Source organism: Pseudorca crassidens, chromosome 18 (assembly GCF_039906515.1).
Source record: "Pseudorca crassidens isolate mPseCra1 chromosome 18, mPseCra1.hap1, whole genome shotgun sequence".
Taxonomy (NCBI): Eukaryota; Metazoa; Chordata; class Mammalia; order Artiodactyla; family Delphinidae; genus Pseudorca; species Pseudorca crassidens.
This window is the reverse complement of record NC_090313.1, coordinates 68,184,716-68,211,555: the sequence shown is the minus strand read 5'-3', so window position 1 is coordinate 68,211,555 and position 26,840 is coordinate 68,184,716. Positions and strand designations below refer to the sequence as shown.

Here is a 26,840-nt window from a genome sequence, read left to right as displayed (position 1 = left end):
CCAGAGAAAAACATAATTCAAAAAGACACATGCACCCCAACGTTCACTGCAGCACTATTTACAATAGCCAGGTCATGGAAGCAACCTAAATGTCCATAGACAGATGAATGGATAAAGAAGATGTGGTACATATATACAATGGAATATTACTCAGCCATAAAAAGGAACGAAATTGGATCATTCTTTGAGACGTGGATGGGCCTAGAGACTGTCATACAGAGTGAAGTAAGTCAGAAAAAGAAAAACAAATATTGTATATTAACGCATATATGTGGAACCTAAAAAAATGGTACAGATGAACCGGTTTGCAGGGCAGAAATTGAGACACAGATGTAGAGAACAAACGTATGGACGCCAAGGGGGGAAAGCCGCAGGGGGGTGGTGGTGGGGGTGGTGGTGTGATGAATTGGACGATTGGGATTGACATGTATATACTAATATGTATAAAATGGATAACTAATAAGAACGTGCTGTATAAAAATAAATAAAATAAAAGTGAAAAAAAAACCATGTTTGATAATGGGCCAATAAAGTAACAGCTACTATAAAGATATACTCTTTGTTTTCTGTGCCACGTTTATCACATGCTAAATATGACCAAAACAAGAGAGGCAACCCTACTGTATTTAATCTGGTCACAAGACCTTTGGAATATTAGATTCAATTCTGGGTTCCATATTTTGAGAACAACACTGATGAAGGAAGGATCTGGAATTCAAACTATATATGGAATTGTTAAACTGGGAGTATTTAGTAAAGAAAAAATAAGTTAAGATATAATGATTGTGTTTAAATATTTGTATAGTTACCATATTGAAAAGAGAAGACTGATCCTATATAACTCCTGAGTAGATGTTATATAGAATTCATTTTGGGTAACATGACATCTACCGAAGGAGATACCCTCAAATGGATTTGAATTTGCCCCTTCACCCAGTGCAAATTTAAGGGGAATTTTAATTAAAATTCATTAAATAAACCAATAAAATACTACACCTTATAAGAGTAAATTCTTATAGGAAAATATTTTTACTAAGCTTATTCTTCACAAATGTGTTCTAAGATAAAATATTACTGAGGGGAAACGAAAAATGCACCTAACTTACTGAAGTTATATTATTTTCCTCTAAACAATTTAAAGTGGAAAAAAAGGAGCTTAAAGGTGAACTTTAGAAGCTATGTAGAAGAGTGATGAATTATTTAATAGATACTATACTGCAATTAAATATAGCAGGTTTAAAGTTACTTAATTGCTTTTCATTGTTCCTGTAGGTCTTCATGTTCCTAAATCTAAAATAGGACAAAAGTATTAATGTAACCAAAAAAATAAAGTCTTAATAAATATTTCTTATACATTTACCTTAAAAATTTAGGAGAGTAATTAATTATATAGATCTTTAGGTAAATCATTCATAATCAATGAACACAGTCCTGAATCATAATCAAAACCATAAAAGGCATAGAGAATATACTTCTCTAATACAAACTGCCTTTAAATAGCCTAGATTAAAAAAATAATCCTCTGCATTGGCTTATACTACCAGAAATCAGATAAAGAAGTTTATATAATACTGGGTTGGCCAAAAAGTTCGTTTGAGTTTTTCCATAAAATGTTACATGACTACTTGGGGAAATAATTTCTCACAGACAATAAGAATACACATTTTCCAAAAATAATAAGTTTTCTTTACTATACAACCATCAGTTGGATGAGAGCAGAAAAACACAAACGCTCACTCTATCAGATAATTTTCACAGTGTAAATAAATGTAAACTCATAAATGTAAATAAATGTAAATTTATGTAAATTATCGAGAACTAAATTAAATGAAAGAACAACTAGCTTTTCCAATTCTTGAGTGATAAATATCACTGAGTTATTACTGGTTTAATACTTGCAGTTTCTTCCCCTAAAAAGCAATTTCTACTTCTGAGCTAGATTATTCATAAGTGAGAAAACAGTATTACTTGGACAAAACCTGTTATTCCCCACTGTCCCTCCCATCTTTCCAAGTTTTCTAATTAAGTTACTGCTAAGACTAAAGTACCCTTATAACTGGAAATACAAACCTACTTAACTAAATTCTCACCTGCTTTTTTTCACTCCATGAATCTTTGGAGGAAAGGATAAAACTAGCAATGTACACCATAACAGAAATAAATTAGCTCAGAACCACTGTTAAAATACCCTATTTATCATATTAAGTTCTCCTCACTAAGGACAAGAAATACAAAATCTACACCAAAACCTGTACTTCCTCATTATGTGAATCTCAAACCTTTTAACAGGGCTCCACTTAACTGTACTTAGGTAAGCATTTTTTTTTCATTAAAGTAGGAAATGGGCAAACCCAATAAAGCACTTCCTACTTAATCATATGACTGCCTATTTATCTGTGCATCTGTGCTAACATATGATAATCTGAAAATAACCCACTTTTGGTCTAAAAGACACTCTGACTTTCTCCTACTCTTGCAACAAAAGAAGAAACCATTTTCCTAATTATGACTCATCCATCAAAGTAACCTGAAAGGCATAACAAAAAGAGTGTTAGAGGTCAATGCCACAAGTAGCAGGAAGTGAGCTGGGAGACTTGAGTTTTACATCTCCACCAAAATTTCAGATCTACTCTGCATTTTCTTTTCCAAATCCTTTGGTAAAATCGGCACTCCAAGATGATATGGCTGTATTGCTTTGATTCTAAGGTATGCATGCCCCAGACTGAGCAGATAAAATCAACTCAGGCTGGAAATTAAGTCAGTATTTCCTAAACCAAAGGTAATTTATTGTGGTGGGAGGGAGTCTAAACACATGCTAGGTAGTGTTAGAAAATAACTCTAGATACTAAACTCGCACAGATATCCCATTAAGGGCAGTGTTGGCCCAGCTCTGTTCTCTGATACTGCATGACAGGGGGACCTGGCTTACATCCCAGCTCTACCACTTACTAGGGGGGTACAATTCTTAACAAGTATTTAAGGCTCAAAAGCATTTGGTTTCTTCATCTGTAAAATGGAGATAATAGTGTTAAAGATTAAATAATATACATGGAAAGCACTGAACACAACGTCTGATATATAAGTATTAACTCAAATGCTGTCAGTGAGTAAATAATTAACACAAATAACCAAGAGTTGAGAACACCATTATTTTTTTTCTTCGAAATAAAATTAAATATTAAGATCTAAACTAATTCAAAGCTAAGAAAGCAACTCAGGTCCTTCATACTAAATTTAAGTTTAGCCCTCTAGTACTTATAAAGACAGAATAAAGAGCTAAAATCAGAAAATCCTGTTCTTAAGTCTTATCTTTAATACCACTTATCAGATAAGCTTGAATAAATCATTCATTTCTATGTTTGTCTATTTCTTAATGGTAGGTCTTCTCATACCATCTGTCTATTCCAATACAGATGCACAGTGGTAGATTCATAAGGTGTGAAAATTTAACATTCTTTGTATATAGAAGGGGCTAGTATTAACAAAGTATAACAGTTTAATTATAATTCAAGTTTTCCCCGTCAAAACTATAGGCAAACATCACCCATCAAGAACATGCAGTTAATAAGGCATACAGAAATTCCAGGCATTAAAAAAAAAACTTAAACCTATTCTTTCCATTAATGATGAACAAGTATTTATAATAGTAATACAAAGGCAAAGTCACAGTAATACTATTAATTTGCTAAAACTTTATTTTTCTCCCTACTTGAAAATAGCAAGTGAAAAAAACTGTTTTATCAGATACTTAATAAAAATAACTACACAATCATTTTAACTGTCCTAGAGTTTTACAAATGCTACAAGAGATTTCATTAAAATGATAAAATTCAACTTACTTGTATCTGACAGTTTGTACAGTTTCTACTGAAACATTATTAACAATGCATTTAGCTGCACATTCCAATCCTTGCCAGACAGTTGAAAATCCTGCAAATACATTTAAAAGTAAGTAAAACCAGCCCTCAGCAAAAAGATCTTCCTAAAGTTTTAGACCTTTATGTTACCTTGAACACTGCTTGCTGCTACAACCATAGCACCATCCAGGGTAGACTTCCCATTTTTGTCTTTTTTAAGAGATTCTGGAACAAGTTTGCTTCCATGCTTCTTGACATGTGGAGCTAATTCCTTTCCAACACAATTTGCTACAGTACAAACTCCGTCAACTAATATAACCATAAAAAAACAAAAACAAAAAAACTTAGCAAAAAATGTATTCTTCCCTTGATTTTACCACTCTCACTTAGCAAAAGTTTTCCATGAGCATCTAAAGTTGTTTTACTGTATAATGTTACCATTCCTATTTAAAAAAGAATGAAAACAGGGCTGGTTACTTTTTAAACAAAGGCTATTGCTTAGTTTAAGGATGTGTTTGCAGAGATTATTGACTCTTAAATATAATGTTCTTTTTGGCAATTTGCTTAGAAGAGAACCATCCACCTTTTCTATCTGCAATGCAAGACTGGTAGGTCCAACTTTCATTTTTTCCAGCTAAGCGTATTCATACTTTTTCTCCCTATCAGCAAATACTCACTGAAATAGTAATAAAGTATTTAAGTCTATGTAAAAGTAAACAAACCAAAAATCTGACTCCAAAGAATACCAAATACCAAAAAGATAATCTTACTAAATTTTATGACAATCCTCTAAGGAGCTATCTGACCATCTTAAAATACCAAACTTTAGAGCTGTGATCCTCAAAGGAGAGGGGTTTAGAGGCATATTACTAGGGAAGGCTGACACCAGAATCACTAAGTCAGCTTTATTCAAGACAATACATCCCTCACTCTAGACTCTCAACTGCTTATGCAGTGAGTTGTCCTTAAAAGAATGTGTCATATTCAAGGATAGCAAATACATTCCTTTTCAAATGCACACACACTCCCCTCTCCAACACAACAAAACCACCCCTAACCAGTGTTTCTCAGACTTTAATATGCAAATAAGAATCACCTAGAGATCTTATAAAAATGGAGATATTGAATCAGTAGGTGTGTCAAGTGCCTGAAATATTTCTAAGGCTCTCAGGTTGATGTTGCTGGATTACTGATTCTACCCTGAGTAGAAAGGCAAAACTGCTTTGTCCTAATTCTTTACTCTTAAATTTAAAACATCTAAATGAGATTTAGATTAACCTGGACTAAGAAATTATTTTTATTTAACTGAAAAAAAGTAAAGGAATCTAAAGTTACTTTACCCAGGAACTGACTGACTTTCGCTGCTCCTCCGGTAGCCTGTTTTGCTATATAAAGTCCCTTGGTCACAGTTGGACTAACTTCCACTGGTTTTTCTTCTGGTTGAATCCGTTCTCGGAGTTTAGAAGCGCCTTTCTGGATGGCTTTGCCAGTAAACTCAGCACCTTTGACCAAACCCCAACTCACCCAGGAAGCACCTTTTTAAAGGAAATTTTTGAATTGCACAAAATTAGGACTGATTATACCTTTAAGTCCTTTAACAAATAACTGATCAACAGGAAAAAAAAAACCAAGGAGTTCAATATTCAAATCCCAAACATGCCATAAATTTTCAAGCCAACTTTGTACTTGTAGTGTTCTGCCTGTAATATATACCTTTTCTAAGTAAATTTGTCTTTGAATACTTAGGTCATATATCACTCAACAACAGTTCTGTATTACTCTATGCTGTCACTACAACTTGTAGGCATCTCTATATATTACTTACCACAGTATACTACTGTTAGGGACTAATTTGGGGTCTTGGTGCCATTATGATGGTGTTTGGCTAGAAGACCCAGTATCCTTGTTCTTTTTGCCTTAGTCCAGGCACCACTTTTCCCCCACAAAGCCTTGAAGCTGACAGATACACCAACAACCTGTATCTCAAACACCAAGGCAGAACTTTTGCTTGTTTGCTTTGGGCTAAAGACATAAGGCAGGGGGTTCTGCTCCTTCCTCAATCCCAAATCCCTTGATCTCAGCACCTTTTAATTTGCACTTTAAACCGAACGACAAAGACATGAGAACTCCCAAAAAATTCAGGAGAAGAAAAACTCTAAAAGAAAAGAAGATTGAGCTATTTCTAGCTATTTCTCATCAGACTAGGCCCTAGCCTTTTGCTTTGCTCATGCTTCTTGCAGCAAGAATGAAAGAAGCAGAGATTGTCAGAGAGAAAGCAGGGTGACAGAGACTTCTCTAGTGAAAAGAAAAGGCCTTGAGCTAGACAGCATGTGGGAAGAGGAGAAGTGGGAAGGAGATGGGAGAACCAAGAAAACAAACACAAGGGGAACAGTTTTCCCTAAGAGCGGGGAGAAAAGTGTTACCCTCCCCTGGGGAGAGTTACAATTTTAAATATCTCCTTTTTGGCTATACCCTGAAACAATGAACTTTTAAAAATACTTAAGTATGTTTTCCAAGATCTGTGCCATGGTTTTCACATAATTACTTCAGCCCATTAGTAAGCAGGCATCCAATGATGTGAAAATCATACCCATTTAAAAATGTGAATGAAAAGTACCAAGTAGTAACTGATTGGAAAAATTGATGTGTATCTCTTCCTGTTTCAGACAACATGTCCACCTCCGGCTCCAACCCTATCCCCACTGTCCTACCCTTGGTGGAGGATCAGGGCTCAAACCCAGGCAAACAGGTTCCAGCCAGGAGTTCACACAACAATAAAGGGACTGAAGATGTCTAGTCAAGAAAAAAATTATGTGTTTTTAGAGTTAACTGATAGATTGAAAAGTATTAGGGGAAAAACAGCTGAACTTGAAGTTAAGGAAAACTAATAAATCATAAAATAAATGACAATGAACAAAGGAGAGCTCAAGTAGACTATAATCCTACAAAGAAACTATATCAAACAAGGGGGATGGAGTCCATCGATGACTTTCAGAAAAATAAGTGGAAGTGAGATAAATGAAAAGTCACAGGACTAATAAAGAGAAAAACTAGATGTTAATTATAAACAAGGTATCACCATGGAAGAGATAATTAAAACTGTAGAGGCTGCAATAGAAGATATGGAAATACAGTATTTCATTGGTAGCTATTAAGATCTTTTAAACGGCATGTGTAATGCCAGATATAGATTTATTCTATCCATGTCTGCGTCCTACACACCCAGTTAATGCTGAGAGATAGCAGGCAATGAATGAATGCTGAATAAATGAGAGGTTGGCAGATGACATAAAATGACCTAATTCAAACCTAACCCAATGGGGGCTCTATTCAGTCTACTGCCACCAATCTTCTACCTCCTCCCAAATTAGCTTATTAGACTCTACTCCATCTAAAATGTTTGGCAGCTGCCTTCTTAAAGTATAATGTAAGTCTAAGCTTCTCACACCAATTTTCTACATGTGTAAATTTTAAGCATTGTTTTTTCACCTCTTACATTCATAAAGTATAAGACTATAGCTTTTACTGATCTTTACTCATCATTGGGCTAAGGTGAATGAGCTCAATTTAGATCCCTGGTTACTCATCTTTGTACAGAACCTACATGAGTCAGGTAGAAATAGTTTCTTGACAGATCAGATAATTTTTTCTGGAGTAAATTTTGGATATTTCTTACAACTTTCTCTGTAACTCGTACCTTAAGTATTCAGTGAGCTAGTTGTTTTTCATGCTACTTATTAAAAAGTATATAACGAGACAGGTATTCTGATTGGCAGTTAAATAGTTTTAATGTCATTATTAGGGCTATTGCTAGAACTCTAGCCCTGAGGATACAGGATGAAAAGGAAGAGAGTTACAAGCCTGAAGACACTAAAGTCCCAAGTAGTAAAGAAGGTCTCTAAGTGTTACTAGAAGGTAGTTTCGGCTCATTTTCAAATGATGCACTGCTAACAGTTCTTTTGAAATCTATGAAGAGATCTCTCCTCAGCATTAGCTGGCTCTCAGGATGATCTACTTCTTCAAATAGAACCAGTGTGTGGAATCTGTATGGTACCTAGGAGTCCTAAGATTTTGTGGCCCATGGTATTTTCCAAAGATGGTCAAAAACAGTATCTCCTGTTCCACATGTTCTTTCAACATGACCTTGACATTCTTTCCATTGAGAAGTGGGGTCTATGTCACATTCCCTTGAATCTGGGCAGGCTTGTTACTTGCTTATAACTAATGATGCTGGAAATTTCCAAGAGTATGTCAGAAATGGTAATGCAGCTTCTGCCTATTTGGTGGACCATTCACACTTGAACCCTGAGCTACTACGCAGATGCCAGATGAGCTTAAGGCTGCCCTGCTGTGAGGAAGTCAAGAGGCATGGAGAGGTCATGTGTAGGCAGTCCTAGATCTTGAGCTCTCCTAACCCAGATGCCAACTTCAGTGTGACTGAAGGAGCCTTCAAATGATTCCAGCCCCCAGCTACTGAGTCACTAGTCGGCCTTTGAGTACTCCTAGCTGAGGCCCTGACATCATGAAGCAGATACAAGCCATCCCTGATATGACCTTTTGGAATACCTGGCCCACAGAATTCCTAAGCATAAACAAATTGTTGTTTCACATCATTAAGTTTGGCATGGTTTGTTACACATGGATACTATACAGTCTTATAGCAGTATAAACTCAAAAACTTAATTACCTTTGAATTTAGTTATCTACATATGTGTGGATAAGGGCTAATTTTCTGAACACTGACCTAATTAACAACTTAGCAGCCTGTAAAGTTAGGGTGCAAGGTAGTAAGAGTGAAGGTTTTTCTTTACAACTTTTGTTTTTTTGATGTGCACCATTTTTAAAGTCTTTATTGAATTTGTTACAATATTGCTTCTGTTTTACATTTTGCTTTTTTTTGGCCGGGAGCCATGTGGGATCTTTGCTCTCCAACCAGGGACTGAACTTGCACCCCCTGCATTGGAAGGCAAAGTCTTAACCACTGGACCACCAGGGAAGTCCCTTTACAACTTCTTTAAAAATCTCTTTCAAGGATAAATTTTAACTGTTACACATATATTTGAAAATTTGGCTTTATCTTTTCTACTTGTCTCAAGCAGCTCTTTGACATTGGGCAAAATATTCTGTTTGCTCCTAGCTACTTAATCATTTTTCACTTATTTTAGTTTGTTGGTTTTTCATGTTAAAGATTTCCTTTGCTTTAGACACCTCCATTATTTTAATGAGTTTAAACCTATAAACCAGAGATGGAAACCTATATTGATAGTCTATTAAATAACTAGTCAAGATCCCCTTACTGGGTCATGAATTTGACTTACTGAATAATAATGACTGGCAATGTTTTTTAAAAAACAAAATATAAGGTCTCAATCTGAGAGCTACTACAGTTAAATTGTTAACCAATTAAAGTATAAACACATGTGTCAGTAATGATTATTTTGTTTTTAAAATAAATGATCTGAAGCCCTTTCTATCCATAATTAAACAGTAGGGTCTACTTCCCAAACAGCTTGGCTATAATTCTCAGGTCTCCTCATGCCTGTATTGCCATAAAGTTAGGCGAGTGCTACTTTGCTTCCAAAGACGGATGAATGTCATTTTTTTGGTGGAGAAGGAGGAAGGAGAGGGGAGAAAAAAAGATTAAGGGGGAATTTCAAAGGGGAAAGGAAAATAACTAATTTTATGTTCACAGCTATTCTGAAAGTTTGGAGATTCTTGAAGCTTTCCACTACCAATTTTCCCAAGAGTAAAACAGAGAATAATATACCAAGAAGAACTTACACCAATATGACAATATGTGACATTCAAAGAGACTAGTTCCTTCTATTTTTAAATATTTATAAACTGATCATTTAAAACCAAAACATAAAATAGTATCTTTCCAAGTATTCTCTAATGGGATTCAAAGGTTTCACATTATGCAGGCAAAAAAGTTAGCATTACTATAATACCTGACAAAATGTTTTGAGCCACTTTCTCACTCCATTCAGGTAATTCCTTTGCTTTTTCTTCTGAAACTGGCTCATAAGGTACAATGTGACTCAGATTAACTTCTTCACTTGAAGTACCTTTCGTCTGAACAGTAAAAATATTTCAAAATGTTAAATAAATACTAAGAGGAGGAAAAATCATAAGCATTTTGTAATAAAATATTAAGCCAACAAATACTAATTAATGAAAATATTTCCAGGCAACCTAGTTATAAGTACATTTTATTACATAAAGTGCAATACCATAACCACCGTGAAGGTGAAAACTGTTCTGGTCTTATGTTAGGTACCATTGGTAAGTAAGATTTAAATACCAACATACCTCCAATACAGCATTTATCAAATTATATTTAAATTGATTAATTTTTTTCTTTCTTTGACCACTCTGAGTTCCTTCATAGAGCTATCATCCCCTAGGTATTGGTATGTATGCATACAGTACTCAGTAAGGTTAAAAGATTTCTGTTAAATGACTCAGTCAGTAAGGAAGAATGTATCCAAATAAACTGGTTTTGACAGAAATCAAGTAAAAGTAAATAAAAGTATATAAACACAGAATCTACCATTCCATTTGAATGGAAATGGGAAACAGAAATACTTGTACTTTGCTAATTTAACAGCTAGGGCCAACATTCAAAATCTCAAAGCTAAATTTGTTTTCATTCTAAAAACTCAGGAGTAGGCTAACTCAGACCTCATTATAATTTGCAACTTCTATCTTTGACAATGTGCCAATGTCCCTAATATACAAAGAGCTCCTAGAAATTGTGAAGAAAAGGACTAACAACCCAGTAATAAAAAGGGACAAAGAACATAACTAGACATCACACAGAAAACAAAATTCAAGTTACCCTTATGCATTTGCTCAACTCACTCATAATAAAATCGATGCAAATTAATATATTCCAATATATTTCTCTCATCATCGGATTGCCAAAAAATAGACCACCTACTCTGTTGAGCAGGCTGTGGGGAGACAGGTATGCTCCAACAGCTACTGGTGCAGTGCTGAATAGTATACTCCTTAGGGAGGGCAATGTAGCAAAATCTATCAGAATTACAAATGCATTTACCTGTTGACACAGTAACCCCATCTCTAAGAATTTATTTGATGAATTACCTGCAGATGTATGCATCAATGGCTCTACAAAGTCATTCATTGAAGCACTGCTTGTAATACCAAACAATCACACCAAACACCCCTCAATAAGAGACTGATTAAAGAAACTATGATATATTCATACAATGAAATATAAGGTAAAAAAGACTGAGGAAGTTCTCTATTTACCCCAGACTTTATTATCAAAAATATATATATATAGGACACTCTATATGATGTTCCCTTATGTATAAGAAAGGGAGAGAAATAATTACAGATTTTGTTTGCTTTTATTTGCCTCAAAAAACCCAGGAAAGAAACACAAGATCCTAATAAAAGTAATTACCGACAGTGGCAGGAGGAATGGTGTAGACAGGGACAAAGGTGGGAGTAAAGGTTTCCAAAAGTATATATATATTTTAATATAATTGGATTTTTTTTAAACCAAGGAATTAAATTTTTAAAAATGAAGTTCTAACTTCCATTTTGGACTCCCAATGTCCTCATAAAGCTGGTCTAAGATGCTCAACATAACCCACAGTGACGGTTGGCAAGTAAAAGTAGAATATTCATGTGATGTTCATTAATTCCAAAGACAATTACTGAGCACTTATAATATGGAATACAACAAAGAACAGTACGAAACTGTTTACAATTCAATACTCACACAGCGTTACTTTCTTTCACCATAGGTTTGCTTATTTCACCTTCGGGACTCATCTTAGCCATAGTGCCTTCCAGGAGGAGCCTCCTTAACTGCTTCCCACACCACTCATCTACGTGGAAGGTATAACCTAGCGTTCTAGACAACTTATGTACTTTCATCTAATGATCACATTGGGTAGAAATTATCTCTTTGCTAATCTGTACTCCCCACTAGATGGGAAATATTTTGAGATAAGAAATTAAAAATTTTTCCCACTATGCTCATCTTTCTAGCACTCAATAAATATTTCCTAAACTCTAATCCAAATTTACCATTTGGAACATATCACAAAATCTAAGAAATGAAAGAAGAAACTACTAAGTGTATTTTTTTAAAAGCCCATTTTCTCTGTTCTGTTGACTATTAATGAAGAAATAAGGAACTGAATACAAATGGTAGTGTAAGGAAAAGCATACCTAGCCCCAAGATCTTGGTGTATATAGGAAGGTGGAGAATAACACAAAACAAAAAAGCATACACATCATTAACGTAATTATAAAAATCTTTCAAATAGTTGCAAAAAACTATCCCCCCAAACATAGATTACCTTTTAAAACAGTTTAAATAACAAAGGGAAATATTAAAGCTGATTATAATTATTTTACCAGTGATAACTTTGTGAATCTGCAAGTTGTTCTGCTTCAGTAAATGGGGATCTTATAAATAATTTAAACTGGTGAAAGGTACCATTAGAATAGAACACACACTCATACCTTGTTGATCTTTCACTTACTCTACTAACCTTTTTCCCCCGTTTTCCCTTATGACGCACATCCTTACTGCCTGGGTCCAACTGTCTCACTTCAGTGCCACTGGCTTCCTTCAATTGGTTAGAGGGGCATCTTGATCTTCCAGGGATTTGGAATTCATTTTCTCCTTCTGCCCGGTCCCAGTTGGCCTAGGGAGTAAAGGCCTAAGCTTAGCTCAAATTCAAATTTCCTCTAAGCTACAGTACACCATGCTCCAATAATATACCTATTCAAATGACAGTGTTTTACAACTACTTTTACTAATTTTTCTCTATACTTTTATCTCATCACCAAACCTCAAACGTTTGAGTTCTTTGGCTCACAGGATATGGCCTAAAGCAAATTTCAAAAAAACAAAGTACAAGAGATAAACTTATAGCAGTAGTTGGTACAAGTGATCGTTAAATCAGATGCAGCTACATTTGAATTTAGTTAAACAATAAATTATAAGTTTTAGAAAACACATACAAGACTAAATGAGTTTAAAGGCAATTAACAATTGGGAGATTGGGATTGACATATATATACTAATATGTATAAAATGGATAACTAATAAGAACCTAATGTATAAAAAAGTAAATTAAATTCAAAATTTCAAAAATAAATAAATAAAGGCAATTAACAAACCTCATGTCCAGTTTAACTACTCTGCATTGTTGGAAGGCTGATTTTGTTTTTCCATTTTTGCACTCAACACTAAAGATAATCTGCTTGCGTACACTTTGCTGAATGAATGCTTAAGAGTAAAGGCAAATCAAAAGTATAGCTAGTAACCAGCTTTTGTTTACTGTTGGAGTTCTAGGACAATACAGAAAACTAAAAATAACATTCAACCAAAAAAATAAAACTGAACAGAGGAAGTAAATATATAACCTAAAGGTCAGTTTAATTTCTTTCCTAGAGTCCAGTAATACAGGCCAAATGAATGTAGGGGTAAAGGGAGAAACAGCTCCATAAAAGGTCTGGAATACTTAAGGAATGTCACTTCATTCAGCTAGTAAACAGCAAAGCTTATTAGACTTAAACCCATATCCATTTGACCATGTTGCTGCTTTTGTAAACTCCTCTCCTAAGCACATCGAGGCTACACAGACTTCTGAATGGGGGTCATGGGTTTTGTTAACGCAGCTTAAATATCTAGTATTTAAGAACATGTTGATCACCAGGTCATTCTCATATATAGTTCTTACAACGTAATGCTGAGATGACTCTCCGACCTTTCACTTAGCTGGTGATCTGCTCCCACCACCTCTGATCTTAAATTTTTAATATGGATTAAAATTTTAATTTTAATTTGGATTAAAAAATTTTAATATGGATTAAAAGTGTATTCTATTTCCTCAGAAAAAAGGAACCAATCTTTCATGACTGAACTCAAAGGAAACTATTTTGTGAAATCCTCCCAGACCTCCTTTCACTTTCATTTCCATCACCTCTCATACTGTACTGTGGTTATTCAACAGACTGTAAGGTGCTCAAGAATAAGAGCTGTTATATATGTATCTTTATAGCCTCCTCTGTTCTTTCTTCCCACCCCATCATTTAACATAGAACCAGGTTAAATAATGAATTCTAAGTATCTGCTGACTGAAAGAGAAAATAAAAGATTACACTACCATGCTGTCAATCTCCTTCAACCTCAGATAACTGTCAGTATTCACAAACATATTTTCCCCCTCTTGTCCTACATTAGGATGGGCAAGAACACTTAAAGAAAATATCTCCATTATACTCTATTTCAACTCCCTATAACAGATCAGCATGTGGGCAGAGGAAATGGGCTAAATAAGGCAAGTTCACAGGATGACCAACCGTATTTTAAATCACATTTTGCCTTCGTTCATCATGAGAACAAAGACAATTCCCTCAAACAAAACCTGTTCCTCAAGTCATACCCCTAAAATGTCCAATATTACCCAGATACTAATGCTGAAATTACCGTCACTTCACCATTTAGTCCCATTGGCCCACTTTCCCAACTGAGAAGTAAGACAGTGTTCATAACAAAAGCAAATATTCACAGAACATTACTACTTGCTAGCACTGATGTAAGTGCCTTAATGTATTAACTTTTAATCTTCATCACAGCCCAATGAAGTGGATGTTACCATTATCCTGACTTTATGATAAAGAAACTAAACTATAGAGAAGATCAACAGCTTGAGTTAAACAGCTATTAAGCAGAAGAGTTCAAATTCAAACAGAGGCAATCTGACTCCAGAAACCACAATCTTAATCACTATTTACAGCCAATTCCCAACTTGTATTTGTGAATACGCAAGCAAATTATATACTCTCAGTTTCCTAACTCTGATCACATTAGAGCTTATTACAGTTTCTTTAAAAGCAGAAGTGCTTACGTTACCGTAGGTTTACATCCTGAAGGTGATCGCACAAGTTACCTGGAGCCGAAGGTCAGACATTTGTCTTAATAGATCCTCAAAGAGTTCTCTATCATCTTCTGGTAATTCAGAAGACAAGACGACCCCCACAAAGCATCCTGATGCTTGTAACATTGTATCAGGAAACATGTAGGCTCCTATAGTACATTTAAGAACTGGAGATCTATCAGGAACTAGAGGATACAACCAGTCACAAACCTGAAAAGGTTAATTTAAAACAAATCAATTAATAGAACTACGTTTTCACCGAGGTTTTAAATATTGTTATACTAGCAAACACACATTTTAAAGTTTGAAATGCATTTTACAAGGCTTTCTAGAACCATTAGCATTGACAAACCCCCAATAAAAATCAGCCATTTGCTAGTCTGATCTCCCTGCAAAACACTCACAGGAACTGTGCTAAAAATGTTATTGCTCCACTAATTATACAGTCTTAAAACTGGTGCCCTTAAACAGCCCACTGTTAACCAATAATGAGTCTAGCTTTAAATAAATGGTCAAAGTAAATTAAGATTTTCTTTATTATTCAAATTAGACATCCCTTTGTGGAAAAAAATAAAATCAAACTGTTTCCAAGTACTCCAAATGTATTTACTGATTTAATCATCTTGGTTAGTGTTGTCATTTTAACTACAAGAAAACTGAGGCACAGAGAGGTTAAGTTGCTCAGAGTCAACAACCAAAAAGTGGGGCTAGGGTTTAAGCACATGCTATCTGCCATGGGAGAAACTAAACAATTATTTTAATTAGAAACCCAGCATTCAAAATGTTGAATTTTCTTTTAACTAAACCCAACCTGATCTGACAGAGCAAGAAGATTAAGTTACATTTATGGGTTCACTATCTATTGTGAAGTTAAATCAAAATGGCACAAAGCTGCCCTGCAACGTCATCTGGCGACGTCAGATTATCACAATAAGACTTAATTAAGCTCACCTCCTAGAGTTCTAAATTCAGAAGAAACTAAGTTTAAATCAGAATACCCAAATTATTCATTTCCATTATTCTTTGAGTGACCAGAATATAACTTCACCCCTCACCCAGGACACTCTCTTCCTAATATTAAGAAACTTGGGAGAACAATAGATTATCAAAATACTGTGCAATAAACATGAGTCAATGGGATTAAATATTTCATATAAACGATGGAAAATCCTGGTATACTATCATCATCTCTGACCAACAGAATACGAATGTGCAGGGATCAAGCACTCAAGTCTGACTCTTTCCTACAAAGTGCTTAACAAACATTTTCAAATTCTTTTTTTTTTAATGGATTCTCTCTTTTTTTAGTCATCTCAAAAGCCACTCTACAACTTTTATAAAAGTCAAACTTCAGACAAGTTACAATAAAACTGATTACTGTATTTTCCAAAGTATGATATATAACCATCTGTGGAATACAAAATGACTTCAAGTAATGTACAAACTAAAGTTGAGTAGCAACATATTTTAAAATGTATTAGGGAAAAATACGGTATCTTTCCCTCAATTTCACAGTTGTTATTGTTTAGGAAAAAATTAACAAATGAGACATTTAAATAAAAATATGAATAACAAGTGCTGGATTTAACCAAAAAAAATCATAATGGTTATACTTAAATGACTAAAGATTGGGAAAGGTTTCTTTTACTATGCCATGATTTCTCTAAGATTAACTACAATTCTGGTCACCTTGACTGAAATGGAGTATCCTCTAATCTTCTCAAATAAAACTTTATAGACCTTTCTCAGGGTAGATTATTACAGATTGGTGAGCTCATCCACCATAGGCTGACTTCTCCCAGTTTCACTTTCAGAGGGCAATCTCATGTCCAAGTTCCCTATGAACTGACTATAAATTTAACAGGTTTAAAAAGTATATTAAAACTAAAGTCAAGAGAAAAATAGTTTTTAGAAGCCACAAAATTCTAGTCTGCCTATTTAAAACCAAATTAATTTCTAATTTCCTAAATAAAGCAATAGTGATTTTTTTGCAGCATAAAAAATTACATCTAGGGCTTCCCTGGTGGCGCAGTGGTTGAGAGTCCGCCTGCCGATGCAGGGCACACGGGTTCGTGCCCCGGTCTGGGAAGATCCCATATGCCGCGGAGCGGCTGGGCCGGTGAGCCATGGCCGCTGAGCCTGCCCATCCGGAGCCTGTGCTCCGCAACGGGAGAGGCCACAACAGTGAAAGGTCCGCGTACCGCAAACAAAAACAAAAACAAAAACAAAAAACAACAAAAAAATTACATCTAACTTCTAATACTTAGCTGTTTCAATGTTTGTTTTTTAGAACAAAAAAATTCAGTAAACACCTGGTTACTCTCTTTAAGGACACTGCTACAAATAACCAAATACATGTAAATGAGAGCCCCTTAAAAAGACTCAAACTTTGGGTACAATTTTACGTTTTATTTAGGACTCAAAATAGGAGATGTTGGAAAGGTTAAAAACAAAATTAAAAGAATAAATTTTTACTAGAGAACAAGTCACTTTAATGGTTGAGCTCATGAGCTCATTCTACATGTAGTAGAATGTTTCTGATGTTCATTCCCTGCACCTCCAGTAGCCCAGGCCCCAAAGGTTTTTTAAATTCCACTTTTACTCTATTACCAGATCAGCAGAAAGTATTATATCTTTTATCAGCCCCCTCCCAATGCCAGTCAAAAAGTCTACTCTTTTTAACCTCAAGGCTTCTTTTTTAAAATAACTTATGGGATTCACACTATTCTTCCTGTCCATTAATGAAGTTTTCCTTTCAACAATGCCCCAAAATATCTCCTTCATACATCCCTAGTAAGTCTCCAACTATCTTTAAACAACCTTCAAGTTGACTCCATGTATAAGCTGCATAAGAACTGAAAACAGAATATACCAAGAGAGAAAATAAATCTGGATAACTAGTACTGTAACTAAACCACATCATCTGGACTCTGGATAAAAGCACCTGCCTTGCTCAAATAGTCATCTCCCTTACATGCAAACCCTTTTGTTATACCCAATGTATACTGAATCCTTACTTCTAGAACCCCATCTCCCTGTGTCAATGTCCACTCTTTTAAAAACAGATTGATATTGGACCATCACCTTCAGAATACCTTACAAATTCCACAAGTTTCCTAACAACAACTTTTACTTAGCACCAGTCTTTGTTCTTGGACCAAGGGCATCCTGGTAAATTTATGTGCTTGGAAAGTTAGAACTGCATCTTAGATGATCGTCACAGTCTCTACTTGTAGACCAGGGTTTCTCAACCTTGGCATGACTGAAATTTTCCGTTAATTTTTTTATTGATGAGAGCGATCCTGTTTAGATGTTTAGCAGTACACCTGGCCTCTACCCACCATATATGCCAGTGGCAATAGCACACTCCCCAGTCCCAGTTGTGACGACCAAAAATGTCCCCAACTACTGCCAAAATATCCCATGATGGGGTGACTGGGGGTGGCGGGTATTCCTACTAATTGAGAACCACTATTCCAGACACTGGATCTAGCCCAGTTCAGCCCCTCAGCTGGGGCTTGACATGTATAGAAATTTACAGTTATACATTCACACATGAGTTACATAAATCCCTTTTGAAATCAAAGTTATTACGTTTCTTCTTCAGATAAAAAATTACAAGTTAAGGATGAATATTCTGATTTCCCTCAGGTCCTGTATCCACAAATTCAGTACTAAAACAAGAGTTTACATCTAAAGAAAAGAAAAAAGAAAGGCTATCAAACACAAACATAGATGCTCAAGGCTCATAAATTTCATGAAATATATTTAAAAAGGAACTAGAATTTATAATAATCTTTTTGCACTTACTGTCTTGGACACATTATAAATATTTACAAATAAAAATAATATATTCTACACATATTTCAAATTATGTTTACATTTTTCTTTGGCTTACCTGAAGAAACCCAGGAGGACGGTTTAGAACTGTATCAAGAGAATTATCCAAGAACCTCACGATTCGAAGGTACCCAGGATATGAAGGTGCACTAACCTCCCCCGCAGGATTTACAAAAAAAATCTGTACTCCATTTGGTATCAAAATCAACTCATCTGCATCTAGCCCTAAGGTCTCAAGAGGAGGTGGCTGAGAATGATTCCTATAAAAGTTTTCCCCAACTGATGAGAACTCCCCAGATTCTGTTCCATAGGATACAGTGTAGTGACCCTCAGCAGCCTGAGGAGTATAAGCAGGAGGTGCTTCTGATGGATGACTTTGAGATGGTAAGGAAAAAGTACTATGTGTAGAAACTGATTCTGTACTTGTAGTTGAAGTGTTTCCATTTACTTCATTGTGCTGAGGAGGTGAATTAAAGGACTGAGGCTCCAGTGACTTTTCGGACATATCTTTAGGTGGAAATTCTGGATATAACTTGGGCACCTCCTGAAGATCATTCCGTAGAGAAGTGGCAAGACCCTTCTCTAGAATTTCCAACCTGGTACGTACATTCTGTAGTGTTTCTTTCATTTTCTGTTGCATCTGTCTAGCAGATTCCCACCCAGGACCTATGTGTTCGGGATCTGCTGATGAAATGCTGATTCCTCTGAGCAAGTGCCCTATTCCTTGCTTATAGTAGTTCTTTGCTTCTTCTTTCTGACCTAATTCATCTGTATTCAGTCCTTTATTAACAAATAAAAAGGCCTTCTTGTATGCTTCCTTGATGATCTTAATTTCAGCAGGTTCTCCGTCTTGTGGCTCTTGTTCCATTTCTGCAAAACAGGAAATACATCTTTAATTACCTTATTTAGCTCTTTGTTTACTTATTATCAGTTTCTCCTACCCGAATATATTTCAGAGGATTGGAGCCTTGCTTGTCTGTACTGTTCACTGATGTATTCCCTAAGCCTATTATTAGATCTGACAATAGAGAAAGCACTCAATATGTATTTGTTGAATGGATAAATAAATAATACTCTTGGTCCTAAATATCTTTTTTTTTAACATCTTTATTGGAGTATAACTGTTTTACAATGGTGTTAGTTTCTGATAAATATCTTTTTAATTAAAAAACATAAGAGAATAAGCCAGAACACATCTGTTGAATAATTTTCTTGTTCTAGTTTCTTACAAGAAATAAAAGTTCCCTGTACCTTTAAGGTCGGAACAAAAAAGTCTTACTCTAAAATTCATTATAGTTCCAGATTATAGTAGCTAATTAAAAATGAGGTTGAATCGTACATTGGAGAGGACAGAAATGAGAAAAAAAAATGATCTGAGTGAAGCTTTAAAGTACCCAAATTCCACTTAAAGGCGGCAGGTTACTCACATGCAGTTAGCCCTGTTCCCTCCCAAAACTACATTAAAATGACTTACAAGGTTATGAAAAAAGCATAAGCATTCTTTTCAATGAGAAAAAGGCATGAACAGGTACTTCACAAAAGAGGATATTTAAATGACATGTGAAAAGGTGTTCAACACATGATCCCCTCAGGGAAATGAAACTAAAATCCATAATATGACTACAGCTGACCCTTGAACAGTAGGGGATCCACTTATACAAGGATTTTTTCAGTAAATACAGTACTGTATTTTCATTTTACAGCTCTTTAAATTAACTAAGTATGGGGGAAAGTGTGTTTGATTAGAGATCACATTACATGGAATCAAAAGAACTGGGGTCTGCATCCTGCTTCTATCCAAACTGTTTCAGCTTCCTGCCCTTGGATGAGTCATGTATCTATTCCTTTGTGTTTGAGGCAGAGACAGCAGCAGAGGGACTGCTGATCGTGTGGGGACTGGTGCCCCTTATCCCCTGTTGTTCAAGGGTCAGCTATATATACTTATCAGGAAGCTGAAACTGAAGACTGACGAGCGTTAGAGAAGATGGCAGCTGGAACTCTCATATACTTTGCTGGTGGAAGTGAAAAATGCTACAGCCACTATGGAAATTTGGCATTTCTACCAAAGCTACATTCACCCACTCTATGACCCAGCAATTCCGTTTAGAGGTATATAACCAAGAGAAATGAATGAATATACACACCAAAAACATGTACAATCATATTCACAGCAGCTTTATTCACAAAAGCCAAAAAATCGAAACAACCCAAATGCCCACCCACAGGAGAAGGGATAAATAGTGGCATATTTATATTATGCGGTAATACGTAGGATTTTTTTTAAATTGATGCCTGTAACACTGATGAATCTCACCAACTGCACAAAAGAAGCCACATACAAAAGACTTCATATTGAGACTACTATACTATACTATATGATTTTACAGGTAAAGTTGAGGAACAAGCAAAACTAGTCTATTATGATAGAAACAAAAATAATGATTACAGGTGTTGGTATAGACTTGGAAGGGACACGAGGGGACCTTACAGCGTATGAAAATGCTCTCTATCTTGATCTGAGTGATTACATGGGTGTATACATACATAAAAAAATCTGTAAATCTAATTAAGATTAGTGCACTATATTGCACCTTATTATATCCTTTTATAAAACAAATAACAAAGCCGTAACTCACAAAGAGGGAGGATGAAGAGTCAACAGGGCTTTGTTTCTGAAAAAGGAGGAAGACAAGTAGTAACTCACAAAACAGATTTGAGAAAGCTGAAGCCTACACTGTCAATCGGGAAACCAGAGAAACAGCCCCATTTATATCTCATCACAGAACCTCCGAAAGGCACAGGAACTGATGGGATTCAATCTTCCTCTGGAAGAGGGAGTAGAGGTAGAGCTGAAAAAAGGACTGATTCAAAGCTAATTTACAAAGTAGACCTTTAGATCTCTCCTATACCAAGCACCCCAAAACACTATTTCTCTTCAGCCCTGAAAGAAGACTGGATATTTTAATTCAAAAGAGCATAAAATAAAATGTCTCAGGATAGGAACTATCAGACATGATTAAGGGTAAGTATCAAAAGCAGGACGATGAAAAATTAGATACTGAATACTGAGACCTTCAACCTTTTCTCCCCAACTTGGGTCTTAGAGTTCAGGCAGATAGGTACCACTCCAGAAAAAAGATTATAGTGTCTTCTCTGAGAAATCTGACCACCACCAAGAGGAAAAACCTAAAGAAAGTGACACTGAGAGTTCCCCCAGGAACTGTCCAAGCAACTAACTCTTCAGAGAAGCCATGGTTGATAGGCTCTACCCCAGAGTCTCCAATTAACATTTTAGTGCCCCAATCTTACACATAAGCAGAGAGCTAAGAATCAGAAAACTGGTGAGGAAAACATCTAATATGAAAGAAAAGAAAAATAAGAACAATGCAATTTGGTTGAAATGGATAATATGCAGGGAGAAGAACACTTCCAAAAACCTTTGTATCAACATAAAGAAAAAGAAAATACTGCATCCATGAAATAAAAACAGGATATACACATACAAAAAAGGACAAAGAACTAAAGGAGCTTTTAAAAATTGCATACAAAATAGCTGGAAAGAAAAACTCAGTAGAGGGATGAGAATATAAGGTTAAAAATTATAGAAAATTTCTGCAAAGCAGAGCAAAAAGACAAAGAGATGAAAAATAGGAAAGAACAGACAAGAAAATTAGAGAGAACTCAGTCTAGAAGGTCTGACATCTGAATAACAAAATTTCCAGAAATAGAGAATAGATTAAAAAAAATATCAGGGATGGAAGAGCTGAAGAAACAATTCAAAGAATTTCCCAGAACTGGAAAGCACAAAATCCCAGATTAAAAAGACCCATGAACAAAGGATGAAAAAAACCCCACAACCATGAAATTTCAGAACATTAGGCTCAAAGGTACCATCTTAAAAGGGCTTATCCATAAAAATAAATAAATAAATAGAGAAATAAGATTGCTAAGGAACTTCTTAAACCCAACAGAAGTTAGAAGAAAATAGTATAATTAATTCATGACTCTGAGTGAAAATAACTTCCAAACCCAGCCAAGTGATTGCTCAGATATTACGCCTTCTTTTTCTTGGATTCTCTGTTTGATGAAAGGAATCACAAGTCTGATGACAGCAGTTCACAGATGACAATTGCGCAACCAGTTCTTACTGGAGTAGAAGACAGAACTCCAGAGATGTCTTCAAGCAACTGAAATTGATAGAATACCTAATGTGTTCTTAAGTTTTGAGAAGAGATCTATTAGGTTGGCCAAAAAATGCCTCTGGTTTTTAAGTAAAAATAAAACACACATTTTTCATTTTCACCAAGAACTTTATTGAACAACATATTCACCCTTTTGTTCCACTACCTTCTGCCATTTTTCAGGCAACTTCGTAATTACATCTTCCCAAAACTTTTTATCCTTTTGAGCAAAGAACTGTTCCAGGTGTCTTTTAGAGTCTTCCAGGGAACTGAAGTTTTTTCCATTATGAGATAAAGACAGAAATGAATGGAAATCCGAAGGTGCAATGTCTGGTGAATATGGTAGATGAATCACAACTTCCCAGCCAAGCTGTGACAGTTTTTGCCTGGTCATCAAAGAAACATGCGGTCTTGTGTTATCCTGATAGAAGATTATGTGTTTTCTGTTGACTAATTCTGGACACTTTTCTTCGAGTGCTGCTTTCAGTTGGTCTAATTAGGAGCGGTACTTGTTGGAATTAATCATTTGGTTTTCCAGAAGGAGCTCATAATAGAGGGCTCCCTTCCAATCCCACCATATACACAACATCACCTTCTTTGGATGAAGACCAGCCTTTGGTGTGGGTGGTGGTGGTTCGTTTTGTCTGCCCCATGATCTCTTCCTTTCCACATTATTGTACAGTATCCACTTTTCATCACCTGTCACAATTTGTTTTTTAAAAAGGAATGTTTTCATTACGTTTAAGTAGAGAATCTCATGCGGAAATACGATCAAGGAGGTTTTTTTCGCTTAACTTATGTGGAACCCAAACATCAAAATGATGAACGTAACCAAGCTGGTGCAAATGATTTTCAATGCTTGATTTGGATATTTTGAGTATGTCAGCTATCTCCTGCGTGGTATAACGTTGATTGTTCTCCATTAATGTCTCGATTTGATCGTTATGAACTTCAACTGGTCTCCGACTGTGGAGCGTTGTCCAGCGAGAAATCTCCAGCACGAAAATTCGCAAACCACTTTTGACACGTTCAATCAGTCACAGCACCTTCTCCATACACTGCACAAATCTTTTTGTGTGTTTCCATTGCGTTTTTACCTTTCTTAAAGTAATAACCATAATATGCCAAAAATGTTGCTTTTTTTCTCCCATCTTCAATATTAAAATTCACCAATTTTGATAAGTCTTTTTTAAAATGCATGCTGATATGGCAGCTGTCACATACAATCTAACAAAATTGTTTTGAATGAAGTTAAAGACAACTAAGTGCTACTAGAGCCATCTTACTGAAAAAACCAAACTAACCTTTTGGCCAACCCAATAAATAACTGTGGGAGGACTCAGGGTTTAATCAGTGATAAGTACATGGTAAACTAAGGAAATAAAAATCAAGACAATTATTAACTCCAGGGAAAACAAGATGCTGAGCTAGAAAGAAAAGTAATCATGTATATCATGTTTCAGTTTTGATTAATGTCATAATAATGTAAATAATGAATCTTGATACAAGCAAAATTATAATACAACCATACTGAGAAGATGGGAAGATGGATGGATAGAAAGTTTCTGTGCCTGTGGTACAGGATGGAAGACCTGAAATTTCATCTTTCCTACTAGGAAATTAATGGACAATGCCTAAAACTGAAAAATAAAATAAAGTAGCAATATAAGCGTCCTGTTCACAGATTTAGACAGAAAGACCAAAAGAATTGGTAAGAAAATTGAAACATGCTGCCTTTGGGAGTAAGGGATGAGGCTGGGAGGGTGGGACCTCTGATTTTCACTGCAAGTCTTGTAAAAATATCTAATTCTTAATAATATGTACAGGATAAAAAATTAATTACTAATTTTTAAAAAGTAAACTGAAGCTTTAGAGCAGATTGTCTAACAGAATTATAATGTTAACTGCATATGTAATTTAAAATATTCTAACAGCCACATTTAAAAAGTAAAAAGAAATCTCAGTGATGCTATTTATTTATCCAAATACAGCCAAAATATTATTCCAACATATACCCAATATGCAAATTATTAATGAGATAGTTTACCTTATTTTTTGGCATTAAGTCTTTGAAACTTAGTGTGTATTTTATGCTTGAAGCAGATCTCAATTCCAGGTACCTTCATCTCAAGCGCTCAATACCCACATGTGCCTACTGTGGATACTGCAGTTTTAGAGACTGTCTTCCTGTGATCTCATTAAAAATTATAATAACAGAATAAGGCTGTTTTTGCAACAATTTACATTATAAAGGCATCACCAAAACTGGCCTAACCATACTTTCTAACCTGAAAAAGAAACAAACCATTGGTTAGCTTTATCATGCAGTGACTTCATAGTAGTCGAGAGAATATATATATTCAGTCTCCAATTTAGAAAACATCATATACAATTGACCATAATCAGACCTCACTTGCCCTACCTTGAATCCCCTATCAAAATCAAATTTCCTTTCCCTGGAATTCCGTCTTTAGAATAGAATGTCAGTAGATCTTCCCTTAGAAACCAGGGGACAGGAATTCTGCACTCCACGTCCCTTAGGGTACAAGGAGGCTCAGAGTTCAGAAAGCAAGACAGCAGAGGTTAAACAGGCTTTTGTGAGCTGATCTGGGAATTTAACCAGCATTTTAAGTTTGTCAAATTGATTTGAATAGGGTCTTGAACAACACTGTGACCTGGCACCCACTTTTTTGCTACTTGCTACAGGATACCACTACCACCAATGCACAATTTATTGAGCGTTTAATGTGTGCTGGAGACTATGCTAGATGTTTATCTAATTTAATCCTTACAAACAACTCCTGAGGCATTGTTACTATCACTAGTACTTTGCAGAGGGAAAAAAATTGAGGTTTGAAGGCAGTAACTGCCTTAGATCACATGTTCCTGAAAGACCTTGGAGCTAATAATTATATTCACATTTTTAAAGGATTATAAAAACAAGGATATGCAACAGAGATCATATGTGTCCCACAAGCCTAAAATATTTTACTATCTACTGTCTGGCACTTTACAAAAAAAGTTTACTAACCCACTGCCCTAGGTTATAGAGTTAAATAGTCTGATTCCAAAACTAATCCTCTAAACCAGGGCTTCTCAACCTCGGTTTGATTGACATTTTGGGCTGGAAAATTCTTTGTTATGGGAGGCTGTCCTGATCACTGTAGGATGTTTAGTCACACTCTGATCTCTATCTACTAGCTGCCAGAAGCAGCACACCCTCCACCCGCCATGTGACAGATCAAAAATGTGTCCAGACATTGCCAAATGTACCCTGGCAGCAAAATCATCCCCCGTTGATAACCACTGCTCAAATGGTCTTTAAATTAGGGAATGTGTACCCCTAGGGCACGTGAAGATTTGTCAAGGAACATGTTGCAACAACATATATAATCCTAAGAAAAAGGCTTGCAGATCCCTGTACTTCCATTTAGTACTCCTCACTAAAACTGACCTCCCTGGGAATATGCCTGCAGTTCAGCTATCATACTGTTGTTTTTCCTCTTCCAAGCTCCTTTCAATCTTCCCACTTTACAAAACTTTACCAAAAATACCTCTCACTCATTCCTATTTTTACTATGGTGTATTCCCCAGAATGGAAAGGCATGGTACTATGAAACAGCCCAAAAAAGTCAGAGGTGTCCATTTCAACTGAGGCACCACTCCAACTATCAATCTCGTTAAGATATAAATTTCCACTAAACTTCCATTTTTCATATTTATTCTTTGTCAAAATCCATCAGGTATTACACTGTTCTGACCAACTATTACTACTTGCAATAATTCAATCCAGAAGAAAAATAACTCCTAGAGTTACAGTTAAAGGAAATTTTTAAAACTTAGTTTCAACTTACACAAATATTTTTATTAAAGACATGTATGACAGAATAAAAAGCTGTCAGGCATAAATAAATTACATTAAGATAATATCCAGTGGGGGTGGGTAAAAATCAAAGTACAATTTCAAGAAAAAGGAACTGTGTAAAATACCACGTATTGGGCTTCCCTGGTGGCGCAGTGGTTGAGAG

At 35.5% G+C, this 26,840-nt stretch overlaps 1 protein-coding gene across 6 annotated transcripts in view; it reads right to left on the bottom strand.

Moving 5' to 3' along the window:
- Window positions 1-26,840, bottom strand: part of SPART (spartin) — a 41,281-nt gene that overhangs the window by 11,072 nt on the left and 3,369 nt on the right. For 3 of the 6 annotated variants that reach the window (XM_067713324.1, XM_067713325.1, XM_067713326.1), the window contains exons 2-8: window positions 18,690-19,501; window positions 14,804-15,001; window positions 12,395-12,550; window positions 9,809-9,932; window positions 5,198-5,392; window positions 4,008-4,166; window positions 3,840-3,930 (exon numbers count right to left, since the gene is read on the bottom strand). In XM_067713324.1, the coding sequence (XP_067569425.1) occupies window positions 3,840-3,930; window positions 4,008-4,166; window positions 5,198-5,392; window positions 9,809-9,932; window positions 12,395-12,550; window positions 14,804-15,001; window positions 18,690-19,499 (1,733 nt within the window). In that variant the 5' untranslated portion in view covers window positions 19,500-19,501. Of the gene's footprint in view, window positions 1-3,839; window positions 3,931-4,007; window positions 4,167-5,197; window positions 5,393-9,808; window positions 9,933-12,394; window positions 12,551-14,803; window positions 15,002-18,689; window positions 19,502-24,859; window positions 25,011-26,840 lie in introns of those variants that run through there. The other 3 variants (XM_067713327.1, XM_067713328.1, XM_067713329.1) reach the window with 3 other exon arrangements.